The 27,794-nt window shown below is 35.1% G+C and overlaps 5 protein-coding genes and 1 long non-coding RNA gene across 9 annotated transcripts; 2 read left to right on the top strand and 4 right to left on the bottom strand.

Moving 5' to 3' along the window:
• Nucleotides 1-1,224: 1,224 nt before the first annotated feature.
• On the bottom strand, nucleotides 1,225-7,497 carry LOC117127289. Its single transcript, XR_004450221.1, has 2 exons — nucleotides 7,278-7,497; nucleotides 1,225-4,745 (listed from the first exon to the last, which is right to left on the bottom strand). It is a non-coding gene; the product is annotated as an uncharacterized LOC117127289 (long non-coding RNA).
• On the top strand, nucleotides 4,745-7,270 carry LOC103834736. Of its 2 annotated transcripts, none has more exons than XM_033277099.1 (2): nucleotides 4,745-6,827; nucleotides 6,872-7,270. In XM_033277099.1, the coding sequence occupies exons 1-2, from the start codon at nucleotides 4,921-4,923 to the stop codon at nucleotides 6,894-6,896; spliced, it is 1,932 nt and encodes a 643-aa protein (XP_033132990.1). In that variant the 5' UTR covers nucleotides 4,745-4,920; the 3' UTR covers nucleotides 6,897-7,270. The 2 variants fall into 2 exon arrangements, with proteins under 2 accessions (XP_033132990.1, XP_033132991.1); XM_033277100.1 differs by having other exon boundaries at nucleotides 4,745-6,833; nucleotides 6,878-7,270.
• A 2,133-nt stretch (nucleotides 7,498-9,630) lies between the features above and the next one.
• LOC117127522 lies at nucleotides 9,631-11,093 on the bottom strand. The gene is made up of 2 exons (XM_033278091.1): nucleotides 10,232-11,093; nucleotides 9,631-10,163 (listed from the first exon to the last, which is right to left on the bottom strand). The coding sequence occupies exons 1-2, from the start codon at nucleotides 11,091-11,093 to the stop codon at nucleotides 9,631-9,633; spliced, it is 1,395 nt and encodes a 464-aa protein (XP_033133982.1).
• A 2,198-nt stretch (nucleotides 11,094-13,291) lies between these two features.
• LOC103834735 (putative defensin-like protein 29) lies at nucleotides 13,292-17,504 on the bottom strand. The gene is made up of 2 exons (XM_018653931.2): nucleotides 13,687-17,504; nucleotides 13,292-13,535 (listed from the first exon to the last, which is right to left on the bottom strand). Exons 1-2 carry the CDS (start codon nucleotides 13,748-13,750, stop codon nucleotides 13,369-13,371), a joined length of 231 nt encoding a protein of 76 aa, XP_018509447.1. The 5' UTR covers nucleotides 13,751-17,504; the 3' UTR covers nucleotides 13,292-13,368.
• Nucleotides 17,505-17,746: 242 nt separating this feature from the next.
• LOC103834733 (26S proteasome regulatory subunit 4 homolog A) lies at nucleotides 17,747-20,532 on the top strand. Its single transcript, XM_009110809.3, has 6 exons — nucleotides 17,747-18,285; nucleotides 18,750-18,995; nucleotides 19,516-19,685; nucleotides 19,760-19,976; nucleotides 20,049-20,189; nucleotides 20,268-20,532. The coding sequence occupies exons 1-6, from the start codon at nucleotides 17,806-17,808 to the stop codon at nucleotides 20,349-20,351; spliced, it is 1,338 nt and encodes a 445-aa protein (XP_009109057.1). The 5' UTR covers nucleotides 17,747-17,805; the 3' UTR covers nucleotides 20,352-20,532.
• A 2,653-nt stretch (nucleotides 20,533-23,185) lies between these two features.
• LOC103834732 (L-type lectin-domain containing receptor kinase V.9) lies at nucleotides 23,186-27,767 on the bottom strand. Of its 3 annotated transcripts, none has more exons than XR_004450195.1 (2): nucleotides 24,105-27,767; nucleotides 23,186-23,650 (listed from the first exon to the last, which is right to left on the bottom strand). XR_004450195.1 is itself a non-coding variant. In XM_009110808.2 (1 exon), the coding sequence occupies exon 1, from the start codon at nucleotides 27,750-27,752 to the stop codon at nucleotides 25,671-25,673; it is 2,082 nt and encodes a 693-aa protein (XP_009109056.2). In that variant the 5' UTR covers nucleotides 27,753-27,767; the 3' UTR covers nucleotides 23,186-25,670. The 3 variants fall into 3 exon arrangements, 1 of the variants encoding a protein (XP_009109056.2); XR_626550.2 differs by having other exon boundaries at nucleotides 24,335-27,767; XM_009110808.2 differs by having other exon boundaries at nucleotides 23,186-27,767.
• Between the last annotated feature and the right edge of the window lie 27 nt (nucleotides 27,768-27,794).

Raw genomic sequence — 27,794 nt, 5'->3', positions numbered from 1 at the left:
GTACTAATTCATAGTTCTTTATTTTTTCATATTTTTATTTCAGGAAAATTGGATTTTTTATATAGTACCAAATATCGGAGATACAATAAATGGTTAAACACACGAAAAAATATTTGATATCGTATGACTAATTTTTACAAATGTATCATTTAAAAACAAACAAAAAATTAAAAGATATAATGAATACCTACGCGGTTGCGCGGGTCAAGATCTACTTTCAATTAAATGTAATGATCTTTCCATCAATTCTACGAAACACTAAATAAAATACAAAACAAATCTTTCCACCACAACTTTTTTAATAAAAAAAAGAAATAAAATAATCTGTTCAATTTTATACTACATTTCTTTCATTTTAGTTTATATTTTTTAAATCACAATTTACCGCCTTATTGTGTATTTACTTTTTCTTTCTTTTCTGTGCCAATGCTTGGAATATTTTTCTTATGGACAAGTAATTTTTAGTTTATTTTAAGCCAAAAAGTTGACATAAGACCTTAATTTTTTTCTAGGTCCAGCACCAATTTTTGCTAATGTCAGTACGGTCAAGACGACGCTTACGAACGCTTCGTCTTGGGATGTAATCTTCCACATGACCTCCTTCAAGTGACCAAATGAAGGCCCAACAAAATTTTTTTCTTCTTAAAGGCAAGTATTTCAATACAAATAGAAAGCAAAGCAAAGCAAATCTCTTTCATAACAAATCTTAGACAAGGCACTATGGGTCTAGGACCATCTGGAGGTTTGAACAGCTAAAGAGATCGTAAGGCCGACGACAGAGACAAGAGAGAGAAGAAGTTTGAACTGGTGGCATCACCGTCTTGCGGGGGAAGAAAGCAGCGTAAACACAAATTTATATTAACATTTGTAATTTTTATTCACGAGTATTGAAAACATCCTTATTAGTAATCTTTCAAGAAACTTTTGAACACAATTTTATACTAATATTTATTTAAATATAATACGAAATTATATTAACATATCCACGAACACATTATTGTTCTTCCTACATAAATTTAATATAGAGTGAAGATTCTCCGACTTATGAAAGAGTTAAGTGGTTGGGATTCTTCTCAGGTTGATATGCAGTCTTCAGAGTAAGCAATTTTGGAGCCTTTTCGCTGAATTTAGGTGCTGTAAAATATTCTTAAAATACAATATTTTCAATCATCTTAGATCTCTAGGGTTCCTCTTCTAGTGATAGACAAACAAACTCATTATCTATTTGTTTTATTTTGAATTGCATGCATTGCAACCTTTTTGATTAACATAATGCAATACCTCACCAATTTATTTATAATTATTATGGATAACAAAATTATTGTATGGCGGTGGTAAAGGGACGCAGTTTCCACCAAAAATTTTTGCTTTAATGCAAGTCTTCTGTTTGCAGTGTGGAACCTCTGTGCTAGTACCTATTATGATCGGCTTTTCTATTCCTTGAGCTTTTGCAAATTCTGCAATTTATTTCGTTAAAAAATTCTTTAGACATGGATATCTTACCCTCAGTTATAAACTTATAATACATTATGTCGATATATTGTAGCAATAAAAACTATGTAGTATGCTTAACTATAAGTATGCAATAAAACAAATTCACAAATATTTGGGATTTATGGAACTCCAGAAGGAGTGTCCGCCATCGGTTCGAGTCGCTTTGGCCACCTTCTCGTCTATAACTGTGTGTTCGGATGGAAAGTCTTGTGGGGATTAGTCTGGGCTTACCGCATGTGATCCCCTACAGACATAAAAAGATATTGAGATTTATGACTCAAAACTTGATTTTAAATGGAAAACTACATCCAACTTGAATGAATTGCAAAACTAACATAAAAGTTTTGTGAAATTACAACCAGTCCCTTGTGACCAAACAAAAAACTCAAACTAATTTTTACGAATATAGCCCTAGAAAGTCTTCTGAATGTTCTGAAAAATTGTACGTCGTCTAGACGATGTACATGAAAGTCTTCTGGTATAGTTGTTCTTAAAAATAATTTATAAATTTTGTAAAAAATATTTTGATAAGTGAAATATTGAAATCATGTAATTATTTAGAGTTCTAAGTGATATAAATTAAGATATAATAAAATTGAATTGTTTTCAATATAGATGAGTGAAAGTAGTGAATCATGATATTTTTTTGTCTAGAGTTTGACAACATATGTTGTAACATTGTATGTATTCTTAGGATTAGATTTTGGAAAGCTTAAATGATTTTTTGAAAAATTAAAATTTTACTTTTATGTGTTTATTTCTGTATATAGTAAATGTTTTTTTAAGTTTTAGTTGATTTTACGAAATGTTTAGTTAGTTAATTTAGTTTAAGGTTTATACTTAGGGTCTATACGACTTTCTGAAAGTCTTCTGTACATAAAATTTTAAGAAAATATTAGTTTTCCGCTTACAGATTATTTTATTCAAAAAATAAAAAATTAAAATTTCAAAATTTAAATAATAATATTTTTTACTAACATAAAACTGAAAATCTAAAAAATAAATGATGAATCCGTGTTCTAAAAAAAAAGAAAAAGAAACTCTCTCTCTCTCTCTCTCTCTCTCTCTCTCTCTCTCTCTCTCTCTCTCTCTCTCTCTCTCTCTCTCTCTCTCTCTCCTCTCTCTCTCTCTCTCTCTCTCTCTCTCCCCGGAGGTACAAGCCAAACCTTAAGACCTTTTCCTTTTCTTTCACATCACCTTTAGGGTTATTAACATTAAACTAAACTCGGAATGTTAACTAGATATTATCATTATTAACATATACTTCAGGTAGTTAGTTATATATTAGTTTAATTTGCATAGATAATCATATATGGCGGTCAATAATTCGCATATCCAATAATCTTTTTTTAATATAAGCACTAATGGAATATATTGTAATTTGTCTAGTAAATGTTCATCAATTAAAATTGTAAGCTAAAGAGGCATGTAGCGATGAAAACCCAGCTAAATTGTTATATTTTTAGATAAATTATTAAACAAAAATTAGATTTAAAAATGTTTTCTTTTAATAATAAGGGATATTATAATACTAATGCAACATCCTCAATATTTTGGATAACAAACACATACAAAATCAATGCGAGCCGGTGGTAAAGGTACGCATTTTCCACCAGAGAAATCTGATTCAACGCAAGTCTGATTGCAGTGTAGAAACTGATAGCATGTACCTATCACGATCGGTCTCCCTTTACCTTGAGCTTTTGCAAATTCTGCAATATATGTTGTTTACAAATAATATAGTGTAGTAATTAGAAGCATAAAAATCCTTAAACATGGATCTCTTTCTCTAAATTGTAATGCATTATTCTGATATATTGTAGCAATAAAAACGTATATAGTATGCACGGGAACATATATAAGACGATTATATAATATCGCATAGAAAATACAATTTTATAATTTAAATTACATACCTGGAATCAAGAGAACAGTGAGACATAAGAACACAAGAAAAATACAGTTACGGGTTAAAGCCATTTTCATCATCCTTTTGTTTTTGCTAACGAAAGTAAATAGGTGCTTACTTTTTATATACATAGAATGTTTGGATTTATGTTTTACTTGTACGATATACAGGATAAGATAATATCTGTTTTTGACCGAGACTATTTGCTTTTTCTTTGTTTGTCGGCGAAACTTCCATTAAGAAAAAAAGAGATTGCGACTCAAAATTTTATTTTTTTAAATATAAAATTATACCCAAATTTGAATAATTACAAAACTAACTTAAAAGACTTATGAAATTAAATCAATTTCTTTGTGACCAAACAAAAAAATCAAAACTCATTTTTACGAATATAACCCCAAAAAATCTTATAAGTTTTCTGAGAAACTGTACATAGATGTCAAAGAAGTCTTATGACATAGTTGATATTAAAATAATTTATAAATTTCGTAAAGAATATTTTGATAAGTAAAAAATTAAAATCATGTAATTATTCATAGTTTTAAGTGATATAAATTAAGATATATTAAAATTGAATTATTTTCAACATAGATGAGTGAAAGTAGTGAATCATGATATTTTTTGTCTAGGGTTTGACAATATTATTTGTTGTATTGTATATATTTTTATGGTTAGATTTTGAAAACCTTAAATGCTTTTTCGAAAAATGAAAATTTTACCCATATGAATTTATTTTTGATTATAGTAAGCACTCTTATAAATTTTATTTGATTTTATGCAGTGTTTAGTTAGTCAATTTATTTAGGATTTATATTTAAGGTCCAAAGAAGTCGTCCAAACCGTACATAATATTATTCCCGCCTAAAATTTTAAGAAATTTTATTTTCCCGCATAAATATTATTTTATCTAAAAAATTTAAAAAAATTAAAAATTAAAAATTTACATAATAATAATTTTTTACTAAAATAAAACTGAAAATCTAAAAATAAATCATGAATCCTTGTTCTTAAAAAAAAAAAAACCCTAGTTCTCTCAACTTATCCCCTCTCTCCCGTGCCTCTCTCTCTCTCTCTCTCTCACACCGGAGCTACAAGCCAAACCTTAAGACCTTTTCCTTCTCTTTCTCTCTATGGCTTCTTTTCTCTCTGCCCAAATCTCCGCTGGCAGTACTCAGCCCTCTGCTCTTTATTTCTCCAGCCTCGCCGCACTTGCCCCAAGCTCGGCCCCGCTGTCTCCTTCTCCCACCGCGTCAACTCCTCTGTCTCCTTCGACCTCCATTCTTACTGACCTCTTCGGTGAGTGTTGTTCTAGATGCATTATTAACAAGGTTAAAAGTCTGACCTTTTTTTAATCTAATCTAATCTATTACGCGCGTGACAAAACCACGCGCCCCTAATCTCGCGACCAAGAAGGCGAAAACCTAACCAGTATCGACAAAGAAGTTCGGTGTCCTCCGGTGTGAGTCGTCGCCAATAGGCCTCACCAGAAACCTTACTCCTCCTCTTTGACCCTTCTCATGGCGTCAGAGATCGATCTTCCTCCGTTCTTGCCGCTTCGGAAATCGAGAAGCTTCAACTCTCTGTCTCTTCCTTCGTCTTCATCGACTCTGTTAGTCGAAGGTTTGGAGATTGAAACTGATCAGACTCTGCCCTTGTCGTTTTCGTTGCCACCGACGGATCCGGTGATAGGGACGAACACAACCTCCCTGCTTGAACCCGTGTTTCCTCTTTCAGAACCTGTGGCTCCTCTTTCTCCTCTGACTTCAGAAGCTGTTACAGTCCCTGTATGTGACTCTCCTTCAAAGTATCTGGCTTCAGTTAACATCGACAATGCAGGTGATGATTCGTCATCGAAGCTAGCTCCGCCAGTGACCTTTGGCTCACACTGTCACGTTAATAGCTTGATGAATTCACTTGCTAAAAACAGTGTTGCACCATCTGTCCTGGATGTGCTTCCTCAGTCTGCTTCGATGCAGAAACCATCCTCGCTTGGGGTCAAAAACCTATCGCTGCCTGTCCCTGGATCAATACAGTTGCAGGAAACATCAATGCCGGAGGTTAATAAATCGCCAACAGATCCTTCTGAAAACCTTGCTCAAGCTAAAGAAAAATTTATCCCATCAATGGGATCATGGGCCAAACCCCTTTATTTCAAACCTCCAGCCACTCCTCCTGATCCTAGTACTCCACGAGACTATGATCCTGCAATTGTTGGGAATCAATTAGCCACTCTCTGGCCGACTTTAAATGACGAGATCTTAAACAAGCAACCTAAGGGCAAGTATCCATCTCGTACTCTCCAGCCCCCAATTGAAAAGCTACCACCACCGGAACTAAAAGCGGATGGGAGACTCCGCTTCCCCTGGGCTGCGAGATTAAGCCCTCATTCGCGTAATCTCTATCGGGCAGCCACACCAACTTACCGCATTGATGGCACACCTGAGGTATCTATTCCTTCGAAAGTGCTTAAGCTAGGTCCAGAGAATAAGGATGAGTATATCATTGGCAAGTTCCATAAATGTGCTCTACCGCCAGGTGGTTTAGTACATGCTGTGGTGAATAGAATATGGGGAAGAAGTTGTAAGATCAGTTGTAAGAAGCTTGGCGATTCATCTTTCATGTTCCATATCCCACACCAACCTACCCGTCAATGGGTTATTCAGCGTGGAGTGTGGCACATTGATGATTGCTTACTTTTTGTACTGCCATGGACCCCAGAAGGCTCCTTCAAAATCCCTGAAATCTCCACGCTTCCGGTTTGGGCCAATTTGAAGAACATTCCGGATTGTTGCTACTCAAGATTAGGAATTAGTCATGTTGCTTCTGGACTTGGAGAACCTATTCTTACGCACAAACCTCGACTTGATCCTACTAGTATGGGCGAGGCAAAAGTTTTAGTTGAGATGGAGCTGGACAGAGACTTTCCGAAGCTTATTGCCCTTGATGATAAGCAAGGTAACATCTTCCTTGTTAATGTTGAGTATACATGGATTCCATCTATGTGTGAGAGGTGTGGTAATCTAGGACACAAAGAAAAGAGGTGTTTGTTACCTTCTTCGACTGCTCAGGTTTCTATCTCCGCATCAACCTCGCAAGACACTAGCTCTGATGTTCCTATAGTGAACATTGATACTGTTATGCAGCAAAAGGATAATGTTGAATACTCTACACCAACTATCCAGAAAAATGATCTACATGTTAATGAAAAAGCTTCCCTACCAACTGAAGATTATAGTGCCCATGAGCCTGAGAAACGTACCATAGAGATTGAAGGTCTCTTATCTGAACTAGAAGCTACTCCTACCTTTCAACGAGAGAACCCGACTGCCTCACCAAACTTTATCCCCACTTTACCCACATTAGTAGATTCACAATCTACTCCCACTACAGCATTTATTATGGAGTCATCTCCATCAACCGTTATCAACACTGAGGTTAGTGAAACTTTAGTCGTTGGTCCTCTAGCCACAACACACACACCCTTTGCATTTGAGAGTCCTGCTCAGTTCAAAGGGTCAAGAGATGTGGGATTGGATGAAGATGGGACCGAGCCATCTAGCTCGCTCAGCTTGACAAGAGGTGGGAGGGAAACAAAACCCCCTAGTAAATACCAAGACATGGAATGGAAGACGGTTCGAGGGAGAGGGAAGCGTGGCCGCCGCGGTCATGGTTCTTATCACTAGTTATTGCCTTTCATTACAGTGTTGGTTATTCTAGTCTCAACTTTTGATTTTTCATTGGTTGAGATTCAATCTTTCCATGAAACTTGTTTCATGTTTCATGCAAACTTTATCAAATTATAAGACTCGTGTCTTATCTTGTAACAGTTAACGTTTTTAATATGAAAGCCTTTTTTCAAAAAAAAAAGTCTGACCTTTTTCTCTCTCTCTCTCTCTCTCTCTCTCTCATCAAAATCGGAACACAAAAGGAGGGCTCCACATCTTTAGCCATCGTTCTTCATCAGTCTTCAAATCATGACGAACTCTTCATGCAGCAAGACTCTTCAATTCTCACAAACTCTCAAGGTTTGATCCTTCTCTCTCTTTTTGTGGCAGGCTTATGCTCTGTTGTGTGGGATTGATGAGAGGCTCATAAGGAAGGATATTCCCATGTTCGACTCTCTTCCTCTGTCATCTTTTCCATGCAGTATTCCAGAGTAAGTTATAACACAAGAAAGAAGTCTTTCTGAAAGGCGACGCCGCCGTCTCCTCCGGCCTCCGCCGCATCAACTCCTCTATCCGTCTTGTTTCTTCCTTGCATCGGTCTCCTAGAGATGCTATGCCTAGCTGGGACAAGGTAGTGGTAGCATACGAGCCAGTATGGGAATTGGAACTGGTAAAGATGTTGTGCAATCCAGAAACAAGAGAGACCTTTGTATTGATCTTTGTATCATTTTTATCAGATTCATACTTTTGTATTTTAATCATAAGTTGTCAAACTGATGTATATAGAAGCTTGTCTTAGCCTTGTATTTAATGATTGTGCAAATACAAGCAGTTTCCATTAAAGTTCATTGTTATGCTGAATAATGTTGTGTTGAAAATTGTTGTGTTGCAGTTGGTGCCTGGTTACTGTCTGGTTTTTGCTAGTGGTGCCTATCGTTTTTGCTAGTGATGCCTTTTTGACATTGATCACTGGTGAGTGCTTGTTTTAATTTTATTAGCACCTAACCCTCTTGTATGTTCTTATTTATTTCAATGCCCTGTAGGTTACAAGAGACATGAAGTGTTTGGTTTCAGACAGCATATTTGTAGGGGTTCAGATGGAAGCAAGTTGCAGAGATAGTGAAAGTAAAGAGCTGAGACCGGAGACAAGGCAACTGAGTGTAGTGGGTGCGGGTAGAATTGCGGTCAGAAGCTCTTTCATTTGGTATAAAAGATGCTCGAAGCAAACATCAAATGAGTGTGGTGTTTATGGTCAAATGCTTTTGCATGATTGTAACAAGTCTCATTTGGTATAAAAGATGATATTTTTTAGTTTTTCGTTATCAAATACATTTCATTTTCATTTGCACGATAACATTAGTTAACTGTCTTAAGACATTAGTATTTGTTTTGATTCAACACATCGAGAATCTATACTCATACCAAGAAACATTTTTATCACTCTACGTAATCAAGAAAACTTAATAAAATTTAGCCAAAGGAGAAGACATCTTAAAGGGAGAAAACATCTTTTTTTTTTTTTAACACTGGAAAGAGACGCTTGTTGAACAAACAATGTATGGTGGAAGGCTAAAAACTTCCGAAAACAAAACACAAAAAGAAACAAAAGACGACAAAGCATCAGAAGATACTTAAAATGATAAGAACATAACATCAGCAGAGGACAAAGGCCTGAAACCAGGCAAACTCGCACTCCTCTGAACCAGTAATCATCTGGTCTCGGCTTATGCATTGAGGCGCTCCTGCAACCAACGAGGGCCTCCACGGGCAATATAGGATGCCACCCGATTCCCCTTAATAACACTCTGTGCAATCTCCAATGCTGGTTGGTTCCTACTCTCCATAACATGAATAACATGTTAGGAGAAAACTTCTTAAGAAAAGGAGAAAACATGTTAAAAGAAAACTTTGTCAAATTCACAAAATATAAATCTTATATAAGTTTAAACGTTTAACACTTTCACTAAATGTGGTCTGGGAAATTACCTAAGAGTTTTGAAAGTTAAAAAAAAATATCTTAAAGTTGCTTAACAAATTTACAAAAACTAACATAGAAAACTTCCACGGAAATCTTCTCAATTAGTTAGAACTTTAATAAGCATGAATGTTGGTAACTTCATAAATACCATCAATTATGTTATAAATTTCATTCAGTAGTTTCAATATTGACTAATATACATGAATTAATAAAAAAATATTAAAAACTCTTTATAGTTTTAGAGAAAATGAAAATTTATTAAACATTAATGCATATGACATCCACGGAAGTCGTCTGGTAGACTTCTAGGAAGTCGTCCATTTATGTTATTTTTGCAATTGATTTTTAACGTAGACAATTTACATGAAAGTCGTCTATTTTTGTTTGTTAAAAAAAAATCTCAACACTAATCAATACTATAAATAAATGCAGATCATATAAATTTATACTACTATATTGTTTTTTGATTGGTCAAAATATAAAGTAATCAACTATTTATTTATTAATTTCTATTGTTTTTACCTTTTTTTTGTCACTGAAAACTTCAAATTAAAAGGCCCAAAAGCCCAGCCCGAAAGGGTTCATTACAGCAAAGAAATCCTAAGGGTTTGTTTTGCCAAGACATCGGCATCCTGATTGTTTTTCCTACCAATGTGATGAAACGAAATTGAAACAAATGCAGATGCTAGAAGGTGGATATCTTTGACGATTCCCAGAATTTCCTTCCTCTGCTTCTTGTTGTTGATAGCTCCAATGAGCGTTAGGTTATCGGAGTAGATCCTGAGATTCGAAATCTCAAGGTTCCCGGCCAAACGGAGTCCCTCTCTAACTGCAAGCGCCTCTGCTGCCAGAGGGGATGAGACGTGATCCTGTACTGAAGATCCTTTCTTGATCTCTCTCCCTTCACCATTCCAAGCGATCCATGCCAAACCGGCCCTGCATCTGTTGGAGTCCCACGCCGCATCGGTCTTGATCGTTGTTGTGTTCGGAAGCACTAGCTCTGTCTCCACCGTTCTGTCAGGGAGTGATCGAAGGTGAGTCTGAGGATGGCTAGTTAATTTTGGGACTTTTGATTGTGCTCCTCCCCATTCTCTTGCTAGCACTAAACCCCTTGTCGCTGTTCCTCAGGTTGAGACGGTTTATTTTCAAAGATAAGCAGATTTCGATCCTTCCACAGAGACCAACAGACCCAAAGGAACACAGTGGTTGTGACTCCAGTAGGGGGGAGGCAGACCGATGATCGAAATCGGATCATGGCTGTAGAGAAGTTATCGGTTGCAGCTATGTGAACTGCTTCTTTTAGAGGTATATTAGCCCACACCTCTTTAGCGAAAGGACACATAAAGAATATGTGTATTGGCGATTCAATTTCCTTACATCTTGGGCATCTCACATCTGAACTAATGCCTCTACGCTGCAGGTTTTCTCCTAGAGGGAGAGCATCTCGGAGCACTGACCATAGAAACGTTTTCATCTTTGGAGAACAAGGTAAGGCCCATATGTCTTTGATCCAGTTGAAATCACTTGTGTTAAGTGTTGTGACTCTTTCTTGATTGTTGGATGCAACAGAGTGATACCCTGATCTTGTAGTGTAGATACCTGAGGGGAGAGGGTGCCATATGAAACAGTCTTCAGCTCCTGCTTGGCTTGGGTGGAGTCTCAATATCTTCTCTTTGAATTCCGGTACAAACTTCTCAATCCTCTCTGTATTCCACCTCATATCATCTGTGAGCAGGTCCGAGACCTTCAGATCTAAAGCTTCCTCTTGTACAGGTCCACAGAACTTGAGCTGTTCGTCAAGGGACATCCATGAATCCCTCCAAACTCTTGTTGTCATTCCATTCCCAATGGCCTTTCCTAGCTTCTCCCTTAGAAGGTTTCTTCCTTGCAAGATCCCTCTCCACCCATGTGAGCAGACTTTAGGCAGGTCAACCTCTAGGAAGTTTTTCTTATGGCAGTACTTACCAATAAGGATTCTCGCTAGAAAGCTATCAGGTACAGTGATTATTCTCCACGCAATTTTGGCTAAAAAGGCTTGATTAAACATCTGAATATTTTTGAAGCCGAGGCCCCCTTCAGCTTTTGATTTTGTTAGTTTGTTCTAAGCCACCCAGCTCATCTTCCTTTTGTTGTCTGACCCGTCCCACCAGAATCGGAGTAGCACAGCATATATTTATGTAATAATATGTTCTAACTAGGTGATAACCCGCGCCCTGCGCGGAGTTAAGAGAATTATAGTTTATCACTTTAAATATATAGGTATTAGAAAAATAAAAATCATAGAAAGAAATATTATATTTTATATGGTAAAAGATTTCACGAAATTGTGTATGTCTATATAAATTAAGCTTCAATTTGTTTTTTAAACTTGTGTATTTGTTTTGTTACTTTGAAGTATATGTCCTGGAAGTGAATTTCTAGGAGTAAAAAAAGCTTATATAAAATAAATTATGAAGTAAAGTTAAACAAAACATTGGCGATAGTGGCAATATAATTATTGTTTTCATAAATAAATTATAAATATAAAATAAAACATATGATAAGCAATAGAGTAATAATATATGAAAGAAACAAAATATAAGAAAATAATATGGTGAGCATGTATTGAGAAGGTCCGCCATGAATGCCATAAGCATGTTCGTAATTCAAATTCACGTCGGATTCGATGGACTATTAGTCTATAATAAAAACAATTACATATATTGGTCAACGCAAATAAATTAAAACTCAATAAATGTCGATGAATAAATGAATGTATGGTTCGGGTTTGAGTCGTTTGACTGTAATTTTCCATTAAAAATCGTATAATATTAATGAGTACGTTTAAAATAGGAATTAGTGTTATATTTAGCTCAAAACATTCTTAATTCGACAGTAATTTTCTATTATCAAAATCAATTACATTAATGAGTACGTTTAAAACAGGAATATGTGTCATCATTCCTAATTTTGAATATTATGAAGATCATTCCTTGTGTTTCAAAAAAAAATGAAGATTATTCATTTGCACACAAAGAATGCTAATTGACAATGTATAATCTATTTTTGAAATGTTCAGAGAGCGGGAATAAATGCTATAATTACAGAGCGCTTGGAAGGCATTCTTGATAGGGTTCAAGAGGAAATGACATTATTATGAAGTGCATTGTATTTTATACCATTTTAGGAAAAAAAATGTATCTAGCGTAATTTAAACACCCGATGTACAGTGGACAGCTTAAAATTACCTGCATAAAACAAATCTTGGACCATGAGAACTATATGAACTTTAAATTTGCTCTGATTCATACACATTATATACGGGTCCTCCTCTTTATAACTTTTGAAGATGTATTCTTCAGTATTTCATATTTAACGGTGTAAATATTATATATTAAGTTTAAATAAAATCTTCTGAGCAAAATATATTAATTTGAATAAAATTCTCTTAACATATATGGTTTTTTCAATATTAAAGTAAAAAATAGATTTTGTGATTCAAATATCATAGAAAACACATTTTCACGTCTAAAGATGTGGTTTAAGTAAAATCTTCTTAACATATATGGTTTTTTCAATATTAAAGTAAAAAAATCATATGTGTGATTCTAATATCCTAGAAAACATATTTTCGCTTCTAAACATTATATAATAAGTTTAAGAAAATCTTCTTAACATATATGGTTTTTTAATATTAAAGTAAAAGTAGAATTTATGATTCAAATTTCATAGAAAACACATTTTTCATTTCTAAAGAAAACCATTTTTGTTCCATTGGCTAACTTTTGTAAATTGTTCTTCAGGAGAAATGATTTTTTTATTATTAAAATTGTCGAATAGATTTTGTGCTTATAAAATATCATTTTAAAGAATATAAATAAAATCATGTCGATTAGACAAAATCGTGGTTTGTAATGCAACTAAACCATGATGCATTGGTTTTGTTTGGACCAATAAAACAAATTGAGTGTAAACAAAGTTAGAGATCACATTGCATACACACTAACAAACATGTAAATGTGAATATAACATTATGTTAAGTTACAATTAATGAATAATGGCAAAAAATGTAATAAGTCTAGTAAAGAGAGGATAATTAATTAGAGAGGGTGAGAGTGAATATGGTGTTGCCACCTAGGAAATGGCATTCTTGTTATTAACACATGATCTTAAGGTTAGTCTCTAATAATGCTCCTCTTTTAATAATAAAGGGATGTTTGTCTGAGACTTTTTTTTGTTCTTTCTAATCTCAATACTACATAAAAGCATCTTAAAAATATTTGTAACATTTTTATTAATATTTTAACATTCGCTCAATATCTTAAACATGTTATCATATAAGATTATTCAAAACAGGCACATGTCAAATAATCGCTACGTTGACCCACTTTGATGCATTTTCCTCCACCTGGAAATTTTAAGTCAATGCAATGTTGATTGCAGTCTGGAAATTGCGAGCAGGGACCTCCTTGAATATAGGGCTTTCCACCACCTTCCGCTTGTGCAGATTCTGAAGTTTATAATTTAAAAAAAAACATAACAGAATACTTGAATATTTTTCTTCATTTACTTCATATATAATATGATATATACACTTATAAGTATGAAAGGAGATATATAATACAACGTCGTATATAAAAAGCAAAATTATTTCTTCATACTTGGAATCAAGAGAACAACGAGACATAAGAAGACAAGAAAAAAACATGTCTTTGATGAAGCCATTTTAATAATTTTGTTATAACTTGTACTGTGTTTCTCCTCGATGTTGCTTATGAAATTGAATAGTTCAAAGATTTAACACACACACACACACACTCATATATATATATATAGCTATAAGTTAATTAATGTGATATATTTGATTATTTATATTAAATCTTAACAGTTAATACAGATAATATATCAAATTAGACAATAAATCTGGGTTTTGTTTTTAGTTATAACAAAATGTACTGAAAAAAATCTAACAATATCCTACCAAACATTTTATATATACTTTTTATAAAATAATTCGTAAATTAATTTCATAATTAGTAATATAATATTATTATAATTAATGTTAATTAAAATTTTATATTGAAATAAAAAATATAAAAATATGTTATTTTTATAATTTTATCTTTATAGTCTATATTATATTAAAGTAGAGATACTCCATGAACTAAATATGAAAAAATATATTAAATTAGAAGATTAACCTATTTTTAAAAATGAGAAGAGAACAACGAGACATAAGAACACAAGAAAAAAAACATGTCTTTGATGAAGCCATTTTAATAATTTGTTGTAATTTGTATTGTATTTTTTTTCTTTTTCTCCTAGATGCTGCTTATGAAATTGAATAGTTCAAAATATTTAACGTATGTATATATGTATATATATATATTTGTATTATATAATCTTTTCATACTTGTCTATTATACTATATTCAGCAATATGGGTCAAGGACCATCTAGAGGTTTGAACCGTTAAAAAGATCTTAAATCCGATGACAGAAACAAGAAAGAAAAGAAGTTTGAACCGGTAACTATCACCATCTCGCATTGGAAGAAAGTAGCGTAAACACAAATTTATATTAATATTTGTAATTTTTATTCACGAGTATTGAAAACATCCTTATTAGTAATCTTTCAAAAAAAAATTTGAACACAAATTTATATTAATATTTATTTAAATAGAAATACAAAATTAGATTAACATATCCACAAACACATTAGTTGTTCTTCCTGCATGAATTTAATATAGAGTGAAGGTTCTCTGCCTGATCAAAGGGTTAAGTGATTGGGATCTTTTTCAGGTTGATATGCAGTGAGTAAGCAAATTTTGAGAGTTTTCGCCGATGTTAGGTTATTATTCTTTATTATTAAGTGCACTGTGTGGTTTTTGTTTATCAATTATTTTTATTTTCTAACTAAATATCAATAAATAATTATTTAGAAACTATAATTAATTTGAAATTATTTAGATTGTGTTGTAACATCAATCAAAACAACAGTAATAAAAAATAGTGTTTACCTTTAACAAAAGGGGAATTGAAGCGCATATACATAAAAAAAATATAAATAACGTTTATGTCCATAACACTATTTTGGTATGATATTCTGTGTATATTTTGTATTAATTATATTTTTACCTTTGATACCACACGCACGCACCACATATCTTTTTTATTTTCTCTGTTTATAATTTTGTCTATTTTATCTCTGATCATTTTATTTTTTTCCGCTTCAGTCACCTCTATTTGTAACATCACCACAATCGATGTTGCCAATTATTTCATTCTTCTACACCATCCGCGCTTCCACCATTTTTTTCATCATCTCCGTTGTTTTTGCTTCCACTACCGCCGTTGTGGATTGTATGATCCTTCACCACCATCACCTCTTCCACCATTGTTGCCACCATCTCTACCGTTTTCTCTTCTGCCACCGCCGCCACTACTTGTGATTTCTTTACCTTTCCCACCGTGTCATTTGAATTAATAGTTTTAGTGGACATATCATTAGTGTCTAAGCAACACGGTCTGTTTGTGTATTATCTGAAATCGAAACCACCGTTTAGTTTTCATAACTGGTTAGAAGGGATTAACGGCAAAACGACGAGAAACGTATTTTTTGAGAAAAGTTAAAAGTTTTATCTCATATACTATATGAGAGCATTAAACAATATAGTCACACGGAAGACGCACTTGAAGCTGCAGTTAGGATGCATACAGTTGAAGACTCCACATTTAACCCAAACTAATGCCCGTAGTAACCTAGTTGCTGATTTTCCCTTTGTTTAATTTTGTTCAGCTTGTTTGGATAAAAACACTCAAATCTGATGTTACCATACTATATTAAATATAGTATAGTCGTATGCTAGCCTTTTTCCATACATGGACATGCATGCATATATGTTCTCTTCTTTGGTGAATATGCCAGTTTTTTTGTAAACTTGATTCCTAGTACAATTGCTATGTACGTTACCACTTTCTTTGATCCTCTCCTCCAGATTGGTAAAGCATTATGGGCATACACATTATTAAAAAGCTTATATTTTTTTGTTGAGTATTATAAACTTTGTCGTAAACATGTATAGTATAGTTACGTAATTGATGAAACCCAACTTTGTAACTGATTAATAAATCATTTATGTACCTATAATATATGATATGTAGTATAGTATGACAGCTTTAGTTTTGGAGTGTCGATATTACGCACACGTGCATGGAGAGAGATTTCAATCAAATTTGTGTGCAAATTTTCCCATCCGTTCTGAATTACTGTAGTATGAATATATTCTTCATTCTTTTACCTCTTATGAATATTCAGAAAATTCTCCTTTAACAAAAAACATGGTATTTTACAAAGGAAGAATAAATGTACTCTTTTATTACCTTTAATTCAATTATTAGTTTTTATATCAATCTTTGTTTAAATAATCTTTTTTTTGGTCAACTTGTTTAAATAATCCTAAACGTAAGTTTTTGTTTTATTTAGTTTCAAGTGTCACTTTATGCATGTGTTAACAAGTCCCCATAAATCAAAATACCATATAACGAATTAACGTCTTGATAATGTAATTTCAGATAATGATCATTAACGGATAATAATAATTTAATAGTATAGATTTACAAATAAAATACAAGCTATAATTCGTATTTTCCATACCTGGGATCAAAGACTCATCAAGAGAACAGTGAGACATAAGAACACAAGAAAATACATTTACTACTTAAACCCATTTTTGATTTATGTTTTAGTTCGTTATGTGCGTTTTCTTTTTCTCTTTTGCTAACAAAATTAAATAGCTGCGAACTTTTTATATACATGGAATGTCTGGATTTATATTTTACTTGGACGATATACATAGAAGTGTTTTTGACTGAGACTATATTAGCTTTGAATACTTGTTGTGGACACTAGGGTTGAGACTTTTAACCGGAATCGTTTATCCCAACCGGATCCAACCCGAAATAGATCGGTTTTGTTCGGTTTTGATCCTAGTCAATTTATCCAATGGGTATTAGTGTTGATTATCCATGGGCATCGGTTCGTTTTTTTACTCGGAACCGAGCATGTACTCATTTAAACTGAATTCTATATTTAGAAAAACATAAATTTGTATCTCCCGAAAATCGAACCCAGATTGGATAGGCGAAGTGACAGATGTAATACCACTAGGCTACTTAACTACATATTATTAATATATATACGATTTTGATTCACTTTTCCTTAAAAAAATAATAAATAAAATAAATTAATAAAGAATGGTTATACGGATCACTTCAATTTATATGTAAATTATTTTATTTTTATAAATATATATATGATTCACATAATAAAAATGTATTCGGACCTGAAACCTGAACCAAAATCTATTAAGTACTTATTGGATCTAAAATTCATTTATCCGAAAGATGTTGATCCGATCGGATCCTACCCGAATCCGATCCGTATATTCGAGAAGTCCCACCCCTAGACAGGACACACCTTGGGGTTTTATGATTTTAATTTGACTTTTTCTTTTAAGGTAACTAGTTTTTTTGTTTTTTGAACAACAAGTAACTAGTTTATGAACGTACCAAAACCGAATGTTGTATTTCTTGAAATAGATAGATTTACGCTGCTTTCAATCTTACACAAACCTTCTTCACGTAGCCCAAGTAGGCCCATAAACACCCAATAAGGCCGAACAAAGTTTTCTTCTTCCTAAAGCCAAAAAAAATCTCAGTACAAAGTGAAAGCAACGCAAACCTCTCTCCCTGGAACAAATCTAGAGACGACGGAAGAACCATGGGCCAAGGACCATCCGGAGGTTTGAACCGCCAAGGGGGAGATCGTAAACCCGACGGCGGCGGAGACAAGAAAGAGAAGAAGTTCGAACCCGCGGCACCACCGTCTCGCGTGGGGAGAAAGCAGCGGAAGCAAAGAGGGCCCGAGGCGGCGGCGAGGCTCCCGACGGTGACTCCTTCCACGAAATGCAAGCTCAGGCTGCTCAAGATGGAGCGGATCAAGGACTATCTGCTGATGGAGGAGGAGTTTGTGGCGAACCAGGAGAGGCTGAAGCCTCAGGAGGAGAAGGCGGAGGAGGATAGATCTAAGGTTGATGATCTGAGAGGGACGCCGATGAGCGTTGGGAACTTGGAGGAGCTGATTGATGAGAATCATGCGATTGTTTCGTCTTCTGTTGGGCCTGAGTATTACGTTGGGATAATGTCGTTTGTTGATAAGGATCAGCTCGAGCCTGGTTGCTCGATCTTGATGCATAATAAGGTAATGTGGATTAGGGTTTAAAGAGTGGGTCTTTGCTGTGGGTTTTGTGGTATGTTCTGTCTGTTGTTGGGATTCTGCAAGATGAAGTGGACTAGGGTTTAAAGATTGGATCTTTGTTGTGAATTAGGATGTTTCTTGAATTGGGTTTTGTGTTAGGTTCTGTCTGTTATTGAGATTCTGCAATATGAAGTGGACTAGGGTTTAAAGATTGGGTCTTTGTTGTGAATTAGGATGTTTCTTTAATTGGATTTTGTGATAGGTTCTCTTTGTTGTTAGGATTCTACAAGATGAAGTGGACTAGGGTTTAAAGACTTGATCTTTGTTGTGAATTGTAATGTTTCTTTAAGTGGGTTTTGTGGTAGGTTCTGTCTAATGTTGGGATTTTACAAGATGAAGTGGAATAGGGTTTAAAGACTGGATCTTTGTTGTGTTTACGTTATGTCTTGAATTGGATTTTGTGTTAGGTTCTGTCTGTTGTTGGGATTCTACAAGATGAAGTGGATCCGATGGTGTCTGTGATGAAAGTTGAGAAGGCTCCTTTGGAGTCGTATGCTGACATTGGAGGTTTAGAAGCTCAGATTCAGGAGATTAAGGAAGCTGTTGAGTTGCCTTTGACTCATCCTGAGTTGTATGAGGACATTGGTATTAAGCCGCCCAAAGGAGTGATTTTGTATGGTGAGCCAGGAACTGGGAAGACTCTGCTTGCTAAGGTTTGCCTTTCTGTTTACATGTATTAGTATCTGTTAGGAGTATAGTTTCCCCTGTTTAAGTTTCAGTCACTAGTTGTTCAGCTGAATCTAGAGTCTCCCATGAAGTATATTCTCTCTGATTGAAACGGAACTCTTCCTGTTATCTAGCTTAATAAATCTTGTGAGGCTCTGCTAGGAATATAGCTTAGTTTTCTATATAAGTTTACATTAATTTATATGACTTGTTCAGATGAATCTAGAGTCGCCTGCGAAGTAGATTCTCTCTGATTGCAACGGAGCTCTTGCTGTTATCTAGCTAAAAGTATTTGTGCTGGTCACACCTCAATTTCAGAAATTAGATCATAGGGACGAAGATCTTTTTAACACTTGGATTTATATAGTGTCGTCTTTTTTTGGCTTGTCTTGGTCTTATATATGTAACTGCTGCAATTTGGTGGCTTGTTTTTTTGTTTCGTGCATGTTATTACTTTACTTTTGAACAATGTGGGAGTGAGCTCTTGTATCTTTTTCTTTCTTTCAGGCGGTGGCTAACTCTACATCAGCTACTTTCTTAAGAGTTGTTGGTAGTGAACTGATTCAGAAGTATTTAGGAGATGGTCCCAAGCTTGTGAGGGAGCTTTTCAGAGTTGCTGATGACCTTTCACCATCAATCGTCTTCATAGACGAGATTGATGCTGTTGGTACCAAGCGGTCAGTCAAAAACCAACACACAAACATGATTCATAACCGAGATAGTGAACTGATTTAAGATTGAAATGAAACAGGTATGATGCTAACTCAGGAGGTGAGCGTGAGATCCAAAGAACTATGTTGGAACTTCTGAACCAGCTTGATGGATTTGATTCAAGAGGAGACGTTAAGGTCATCCTTGCAACAAACAGAATCGAGAGTCTTGATCCGGCACTTCTTAGACCTGGACGTATTGATAGGAAGATCGAGTTCCCACTTCCAGATATCAAAACCAGAAGACGCATCTTCCAGGTAATTAACAAAATCAATCGCTTGTTTCAAAAGTGTCCTGTTTATTGAACTTCTATCTTTGTTTAAAAACAGATACACACATCAAAGATGACACTTTCGGAAGATGTAAACTTGGAAGAGTTTGTGATGACGAAAGACGAGTTCTCAGGAGCTGATATAAAGGCTATTTGCACCGAGGCTGGTCTGCTTGCTCTCAGGGAGCGCCGTATGAAGGTAAAAGACACTGAACCATTGGGTTTACACTCACACTTACAAGCCACGGGCTCTAATGTTTGATTGTGGTGTGTACAGGTGACGCATCCGGATTTCAAGAAAGCAAAAGAGAAGGTTATGTTCAAGAAGAAAGAAGGCGTCCCTGAAGGCCTTTACATGTAAAATCATCACATCATCATCATCATCATCCTCTACACTTTGCCTTATGATACCTTCGTTTCTGCGTAGTATCTTTCTGGTCATCTAATATTCTTCGAAATAATAGTTCCTCTTTTTGCATTTACATACCCTACTTCGGAATCTCGTGTTAAACTTGACTAAATGAAACCAAGATTACATAATAGTCTTGCAAACACATTAGATGCAGCAGTTTCTTTTGACATATCGAGATTTACTTTATTAGACGTAAATGAAGAAGATGATCCTGTTGGTTTAATCTTTTCGCAATACAAATGACTCTATCAATGTAACCGTAGCGTCTTCTTTTATTTCAAAAAATCTATCAAAAAGATAACAATAAAGTCGATAGAATACATCAACTTAAGAAAGCCAAAAAAAAATATATATATATATCAAAGGTGCAACATCACAGGTTTCACAAAAGTAACGTCTTTAAAAATCAAAAGGCCAAACCAAATAAGAAACAGAGATACATAACATGAACATGGGGTAGTCAAGGGTGTACATGTGTATACAACAACCCTTATTTATTGTTGGACGACATAGAATAGCTAAAAAAGGAAAATTACATAATACAAGGAATAACGAGAGAGACGTTAAAAGTCCTGAAACAAAGGATCACGCAGGGTCGGGATCTGGCCATAGGCCAGTGAAACAATTTTTATTAAAGTTTTTTAAAAAAATATTCAAGCCGCCAAAATACCAGTACTGAACTCGGGATCACGGACCAGATATCTGAAGGTGACGCACATAGTCTGGTTTATCAATTCCTCGATCAGCAGTATTTCAGCAAAATATTCTCTCTGGTTTGTATCAAGAAGGGTCATCAGAAAATCATATCATCATCAATAGGTTTGAAATGCATAGATTATGGGACTCGTCTCAAGCCAGTGTTAGTGTAAAGAAAAACTTACAACATAGTGATCAGCTCCGTTTATTACGACAGGAATATTTATCACCATAGGGCCAGCCGTAACAGGGCATGTTGTCACAGTATGATCGCGACAGAGGTGGAATTCATCGTGCACCGGATTAAGAACCAATGGCACACTGAACGTATTTAATATCATCTTTCCCAATGTTATGTTATAGTCTGCTCACACCAAAGATTTTTAAATATTATAAAAGTTTGATTTGCCAGAAAATCATTAGAAAATAAATAAATTAAGAGAACTGCTTACTTGTTTCAGCGGTTATCTTAATGCGGTTTATCTCGCGAAGAGGAAGCGGGTATGGATCGATCCATATACTAGTGACATTGACGCGACGGTAAGGGTACGATACCCTGCAGTTCGTAAAATTGACGAAGGTACCCAAACCCAAAGCAGCTGGTAAGATGTGACAGGTCATGTCACGTGGGTTTTCATAACGGTTTTAACGATTTTAAGTTTATCATTATCAAGCTAGTTTTATGATTTCTATTTACGATAGGATAAGGATCTTAGTTAGCCTTATCTCTTAGAAGGTTTTTCTATATATGTAAGCCTTATGGCTGATACTTATTCAAGCATTCAATAAACTATTTTATCTCATCTTACTTTACTCTCAAGCTATCTTGCAAAGCTCCTTACGAAGCTAAGCTTACGAACGTAAAACGTCTAAGAAGATCTTTCTCTACTTGATCATCTTTTAGGTTTACGTATCCCCATTCTTCGAATCCGTAAGTAGGGTTTCTAGTTCGGGAATCTATCCACCTATTACCGTCTCAGTGGTATTAGAGCCAGGCGTGATATATGGCCATTGATTATTAGATAGATATTTTTGTTCTTATTTTCTTTTTGTTGTAATTGCTCTGCTCACATGGATGCCTTTTAATTTAGGGTGAATTTGCGAGATAGCCAAAACCAAAAATGTAATTAGAAAACTGACTATGATTTTGACATAATTGAATTGGTGACATTTAACCCTCATATGATCCGGTTCTGCCCTTTATTACAACAAGTTACCGGTGAAACATGAATATAGATGACGTCGACTATAATCTATGTGGCCCAACAAAGAGGTGAGTTGGTGGTAACTTATAAAAGAGAGGAGAACCACGTAACTTATATATTTACCGCATACGGATTTTCTATGCGCAGTAATTGGTGGATTAAAATATATCTCTTTCCAATATATTTTGTATTACATTCACCAACCTCAGTCATTCCATTTTTAAGATGAGTGTTGTATTCAATCAAATTACCACTGTAAGTCCATCCGAAGGAATTCAAAAGCAAGAATGTGAAAAAAACAAGGATTACCTAATTTGAAGAAACAACCATGTAATTTGAGGGAACAACCACATACATATGCATCAAATGCTCTATTCCACATGGTCGAAGTAGTATAGGATTATAACTTCATACACAACTCCTAAATATTAAACATTACCATACGATATTATGTGACATCTTTCTAATATTATGTATTATATAATATAAGACAAGAATAATATTTATTATTCTAATATATAGCTGCAAGACCAATACATGATGCAAAAAAACAAAAGCCCTTCTTTCTCGAGGAACGCCTAGATACATCTCCTAAATACTAAACCCTAAATTCCAATCACTAAACCCAAACCCAAATGTAAACTATAATACGTAGTTATAATATTTTGAATAAAATTAAAATATAAAATAGTATATACTATTGACCACATACATATGCATCAAATACTTTATTCTACATGGCTGAAATAGTATAGGATTATGACTTCATTCATAACTCCTAAATATTAAACATTACCCCAACTCCTAAATAGTGAACCCTAAATTCCAATCACTAAACCCAAAACCCAAATGTAAACTATAATATATAGTTATAATATTTTGAATAAAATTAAAATTTGAAATAGTATATACTATTGACTATATATATATGCACTGAATGTTCTATTCCATATGGCTGAAGTACTATAAGATTATGGACCAAATGTAGCTGTGGTTAACGAAATTTGTGTGAAGTTTACACTTATGTGGATCTGGTTAACAAAATGATAAAATTGAGTTTTAAATTCTTAGTTTTGATAGCAACGATACAACTACAAAACATAATTTATGCTTATGCACTGTACAATCATATTTATATTCTATGTTCTGCAAATAAAATAGAATACAACAAATAGTAAAGATTATATAATTCATTTAACATGAATGGTCTTTCCATTTTATGTACACATGATCTATTCCGCTTATATACACATTGCATAATTATATATAAATGAGAATATATTCACCATATGGCCCAAATCCAGTTTCAAACAATCTATTTGACAGCCTAAATCTTTCATTTGTAACCTGAGAAACAAAAGGAAAAGATAAAAATGTTAGGATCCATATAACAAAGTAAATGTAAAATAAATTGTAAAGTATAACAATAATGTGGAATGAAAACCATGTAAGACATAGCGATATGCATAGCTCACGATCTTAAACCACACATGGGAATATATACGAAAACCCTATCAACTAATCGCGAATCCCTACACGGAAATATGACACTTAATCCAATGTCAACCCCAATCTTGCAGTGACGAATTCAATATTCTAGAAACTAACCCCTCTCCAATCATCACTAAACCCTACACGGAAATATAAACCCTAATACAAGTATAAAAATACGTAAATATTAAAACAAGTATGAATTCATAAACTAAAGAAAGTGATATTAAACGTTCGAATTTATTTCATTCCAAGTCAAATGGAATATAACGTCTATATTTTATTCTATTCCAAATCAGATAGAATATACCTAACAGAGATCATGTCATTTCCAGACGGTGATAAAATAGGCATTAGAACAACCGGAGAAACCCAAATCCTAAATCAATTGGCGAACTTCGAAGCGGAAAATCAGATCTGAGATGCAATGGTAAAGAGGTTGTAGATTTACCAATTATAGTACCCTAATTCTGAAATAGCCCAAATAGAAAAGAAAATAACAGTATATGAATAACAACATATAAACACCAGAGAACTTACGGTAGTTCCAGAGATCTGACAAGAATCTACGGTGTGAAGTAGAATAGGAACGGTTTGGTACTACTCGCCGCTGAAACTTTAACGCCGTCGTGTGGTCGACGATCTCCGACGAAGAGAAGATGACGCGTTTACAAAGAATGAAGAAGAAGTGAACAATTCAAAACAAATCTAGTGGAGATGACGATGTGAAGCAAAACTGTACCAGAGATAATTCAAGACTACGAAGATACCAAAGAAGTAAAAAGGAAATATGTGAAGTTAGTAAGGCCACGATTTACTTTTTGGATATAATAATTAAGAATATTAATTTTTTTTTTGTTTCAGGTTTTGCCGGTTTCAGGAAGGGGCAGTATAGTATTAATTTATAAAGTTAACGCCGTATATAGAAACGTTAGGGAAAATGGTTATGCAGTGAATTATGTGTTTTTTCCTTGTCATACAGCCTAATTTCCCTTTAATTTATAGCCAGTGTATTATATGATTTTGATATATTATAATCTCCCACATATACGCGATATCTTTAAAAATATATATATCTACAGAGAATAGTTCTATAGACAGCTGTATGTTGGCTAGATCAAATCCAAAATCAGTTGACCAAATATTGATCTTGTTTAAAAAGTAATTCAATCGATCTATCCAAACCAGATCAATATTATATATCAAAAATTGATATATGTCAAGCGATATCTTTTATATAGCTGGTCCTGAATAGTAGTAGCTGATGAAGTATGTACTTTAAGGCCGGCAACAAATAGATATTTCTTTGGGGCCAAACTGGTAATGATGTAATTGAGATCGATCACACACAGAGCTGGTTTCAATCTACAAAACTAAATTTTTAATATTTTCACAGTTTTCTTAAAACAATGGGCCAAACAAAGGCCAAAATAAATCAAGCTCGGCTTTGCATGTATCATCATCAGAATGAGTTTTAGAATCCTATGTTAGATTATAACTAGACATATTGTTTGATTGTGGTGTGTTCAGGTAACGCATCCGGATTTCAAGAAAGCAAAGGAGAAGGTTATGTTTAAGAAGAAAGAAGGCCTTTACATGTAAAACCATCATCATATACATTTGCTTCTGCGTCTGGTCGTATAAACTGTTGCCATCTCATATCCTTCGAAATAACAATTCCTCATTTTTCATTTACATGTCCTACTTCGTAATCTCGTTTTAAACTTCACCAAATGAAACCAAGATGAAATAGCTATCACATACTAGTCTTGCAACACACATTATTTAGAACTTTAGATGCAGCAGTTTCTTTTGACATATAGAGATTTACTTTATTAGACGAGAAGAAAGAAGATGATCCTGTGTGTTTGATCTTTCAGCGTCCGTGTGATACAAATGACTCCGTAAATGTAACCGTAGCGATGGAACTAGGCTGCGCAAGAGACTGGGTTGCTTCAGCGGCTCCAACGTTTTCTCGAGCTTTCACAACATCAAGCAAGTTATGAGGTAGCTGAGCCACACCGTCCAAGAACTGGATGACGCTGGACATGCTCGGTCTCATGGCTGCAACAGGATGCGAACAGAGCAAGCCCAGCTTGAGAACCATTGTTACTTGCTCCTCAAGGTACTTATCATCACGCTTCACCCTCTCATCAACCACTTGCAATATGTCATCTTCCCAACAATCTAGCACCCAATCAGTAAGAACCATCTCGCTCGCCGAAGACGCTCGTGGCAAGACGGGTCTTCTCCCGCAAGTAATCTCCAACATGAATACCCCAAAGGCGAATACATCAGAGCTTGTGCTAGCCTTCCCTGTTCTCGAGAGCTCCGGTGAGATATACCCAAACGTGCCAGCCACGTTAGAGGTTTGCGGATCGATACCGTGTTCACAAAGCTTGGCGAGACCAAAATCACCAAGCTTTGCGTTCATAGATTCATCGAGAAGGATGTTTGCTGGCTTAATGTCCCTGTGAATGATGACTTGAACCCATTGTTGGTGTAGATAGAAGAGACCAGAAGCTACATCTTTGATGATCTTGAATCTTTGAGACCAGTCAAGATTCTGTTCCGGTTGGTGGTAGAGAAACTTATCAAGGCTGCCTTTGGGCATACAATCGTAGACCAAATAGAGTTCCCCCTTGCGTCTGCAGTAGCCAAGAAGCCGAACTAAGTTAGGATGTCTGAGACGGCCAATGGTGGCGATCTCGGCGATAAACTCTCTCATTCCTTGTCTTGAATCATGAGAAACTTTCTTCACGGCGATGTCTAGGTTAGATGACAATAGTGTACCTTTGTAGACTTTTCCAAACCCTCCTTTACCAAGAAGCTCGCTGTTCTTGAAACCCTTTGTGGCAATGTAGAGATCCTTGTAAGCGAATCTATGTGGACCAAACTGAACCTCCCAGTCTTCAAGAACTTCCATTAACTTCTTTCTTTTCATGAGAAGCATGAAACTTATGGTCAAGAAGATGAGGACTGCAAGGCCGGTCATACTCAAACTGATAGCCAAGATCCTTTTTAGACTACTAGTACTAGAGTCATTTTCACTGGGAAGTTTAGGAAGACGAGATGGGTCTATGTCTGAAGCTTTCCCATTGAGCTTGAAGGTCCAACCAAGAATATAATGAGATGAAAGAAGGGAGCCTGTGGATGAAGTGAAGCCAACGTACATCGACTCCAGGAGATATGGTGATAGATCTTTGGTTAAAGAAAGCAATGGAGTCTTTGGCTTAGCGACATGAAGAGGATGAAGAGTGATATTGAGTTGTTTCCTTGATGAGTCATATTCAACCCAGGCTTGTATCGGTTTACTACTTTTAAGAGAGATGTTTTTGAAAGTACCATCTTCTTTGTAATAACCAGCTGAAGCTGCTTTCTCTGAAAATAAACTATTGATGTCGATACCAACATGGTTATCATCCATGTCATCGAACTCAGCGCTCTGGATTGTATCAAACTCAACTGCTACAACATGATTTGAGGATCTTCCTTGGGTTGTAACATTAAAGAGCCCTAGATACTGTGTGGCATCGCTATATGGCAAGCCTTTGGTAGGAGAAATGGCAAAAGCGATTCCATGGCCGCCGCGTGTTGAATTCTTCGAAACTATAGCGAAAACAAAAGTAGTGGAGAAGGACGAAACGGTACCGTTAGGTGAGTCCTTGAACCGAACAGGGAAGTTGTAGAAGACGTGACCAGTTTTTTGTACTGTGTAGTTTGTAAGCGTCATTAAGCCGTTGGAGTCAAGATTGGCAGTTCCAGAGCTGTCGTACAAGTAACCATTGAAGCCGAACTCTCCTCTTTCACCTTGAGAAACTGCCTTGTTCAGGAAGAGAAGAAGAAGTAGCACAAACATGTTCATATTTCCGCAGAAGAAAAATAATAATAGCTGTGATGAGTGAGTGATCTTGCCACATATAGCAAACGACTTGGAGAGTATTGGATGGATGGTCATCGTCTGGCCCCACAACAGTCACTGATACGCGTTTTGAGTATT

This window comes from Brassica rapa, chromosome A08, assembly GCF_000309985.2.
Source record: "Brassica rapa cultivar Chiifu-401-42 chromosome A08, CAAS_Brap_v3.01, whole genome shotgun sequence".
Classification (NCBI taxonomy): Eukaryota; Viridiplantae; Streptophyta; class Magnoliopsida; order Brassicales; family Brassicaceae; genus Brassica; species Brassica rapa.
Note: the sequence above shows the minus strand (reverse complement) of the source record. Positions and strands in the feature narration are given on the sequence as shown.

Bases quoted from the DNA above. Each gene is read 5' to 3' on its own strand.
- LOC103834736 (XM_033277099.1), top strand. From the start codon at position 4,921: ATGGCGTCAGAGATCGATCTTCCTCCGTTCTTGCCGCTTCGGAAATCG. The intron at 6,828-6,871 runs CAACACTGAGGT...GTCCTCTAGCCA, and splicing joins TCATCTCCATCAACCGTTAT to CAACACACACACCCTTTGCA.
- LOC117127522 (XM_033278091.1), bottom strand. From the start codon at position 11,093: ATGTTTAATCAAGCCTTTTTAGCCAAAATTGCGTGGAGAATAATCACT. The intron at 10,164-10,231 runs GTTGGTCTCTGT...CCTGAGGAACAG, and splicing joins CACTGTGTTCCTTTGGGTCT to CGACAAGGGGTTTAGTGCTA.
- LOC103834735 (XM_018653931.2), bottom strand. From the start codon at position 13,750: ATGGCTTCATCAAAGACATGTTTTTTTCTTGTCTTCTTATGTCTCGTT. The intron at 13,536-13,686 runs GTATGAAGAAAT...TATAAACTTCAG, and splicing joins CGTTGTTCTCTTGATTCCAA to AATCTGCACAAGCGGAAGGT.
- LOC103834733 (XM_009110809.3), top strand. From the start codon at position 17,806: ATGGGCCAAGGACCATCCGGAGGTTTGAACCGCCAAGGGGGAGATCGT. The intron at 18,286-18,749 runs GTAATGTGGATT...ATTTTGTGTTAG, and splicing joins CGATCTTGATGCATAATAAG to GTTCTGTCTGTTGTTGGGAT. The intron at 19,977-20,048 runs GTAATTAACAAA...GTTTAAAAACAG, and splicing joins CCAGAAGACGCATCTTCCAG to ATACACACATCAAAGATGAC.
- LOC103834732 (XM_009110808.2), bottom strand. From the start codon at position 27,752: ATGACCATCCATCCAATACTCTCCAAGTCGTTTGCTATATGTGGCAAG.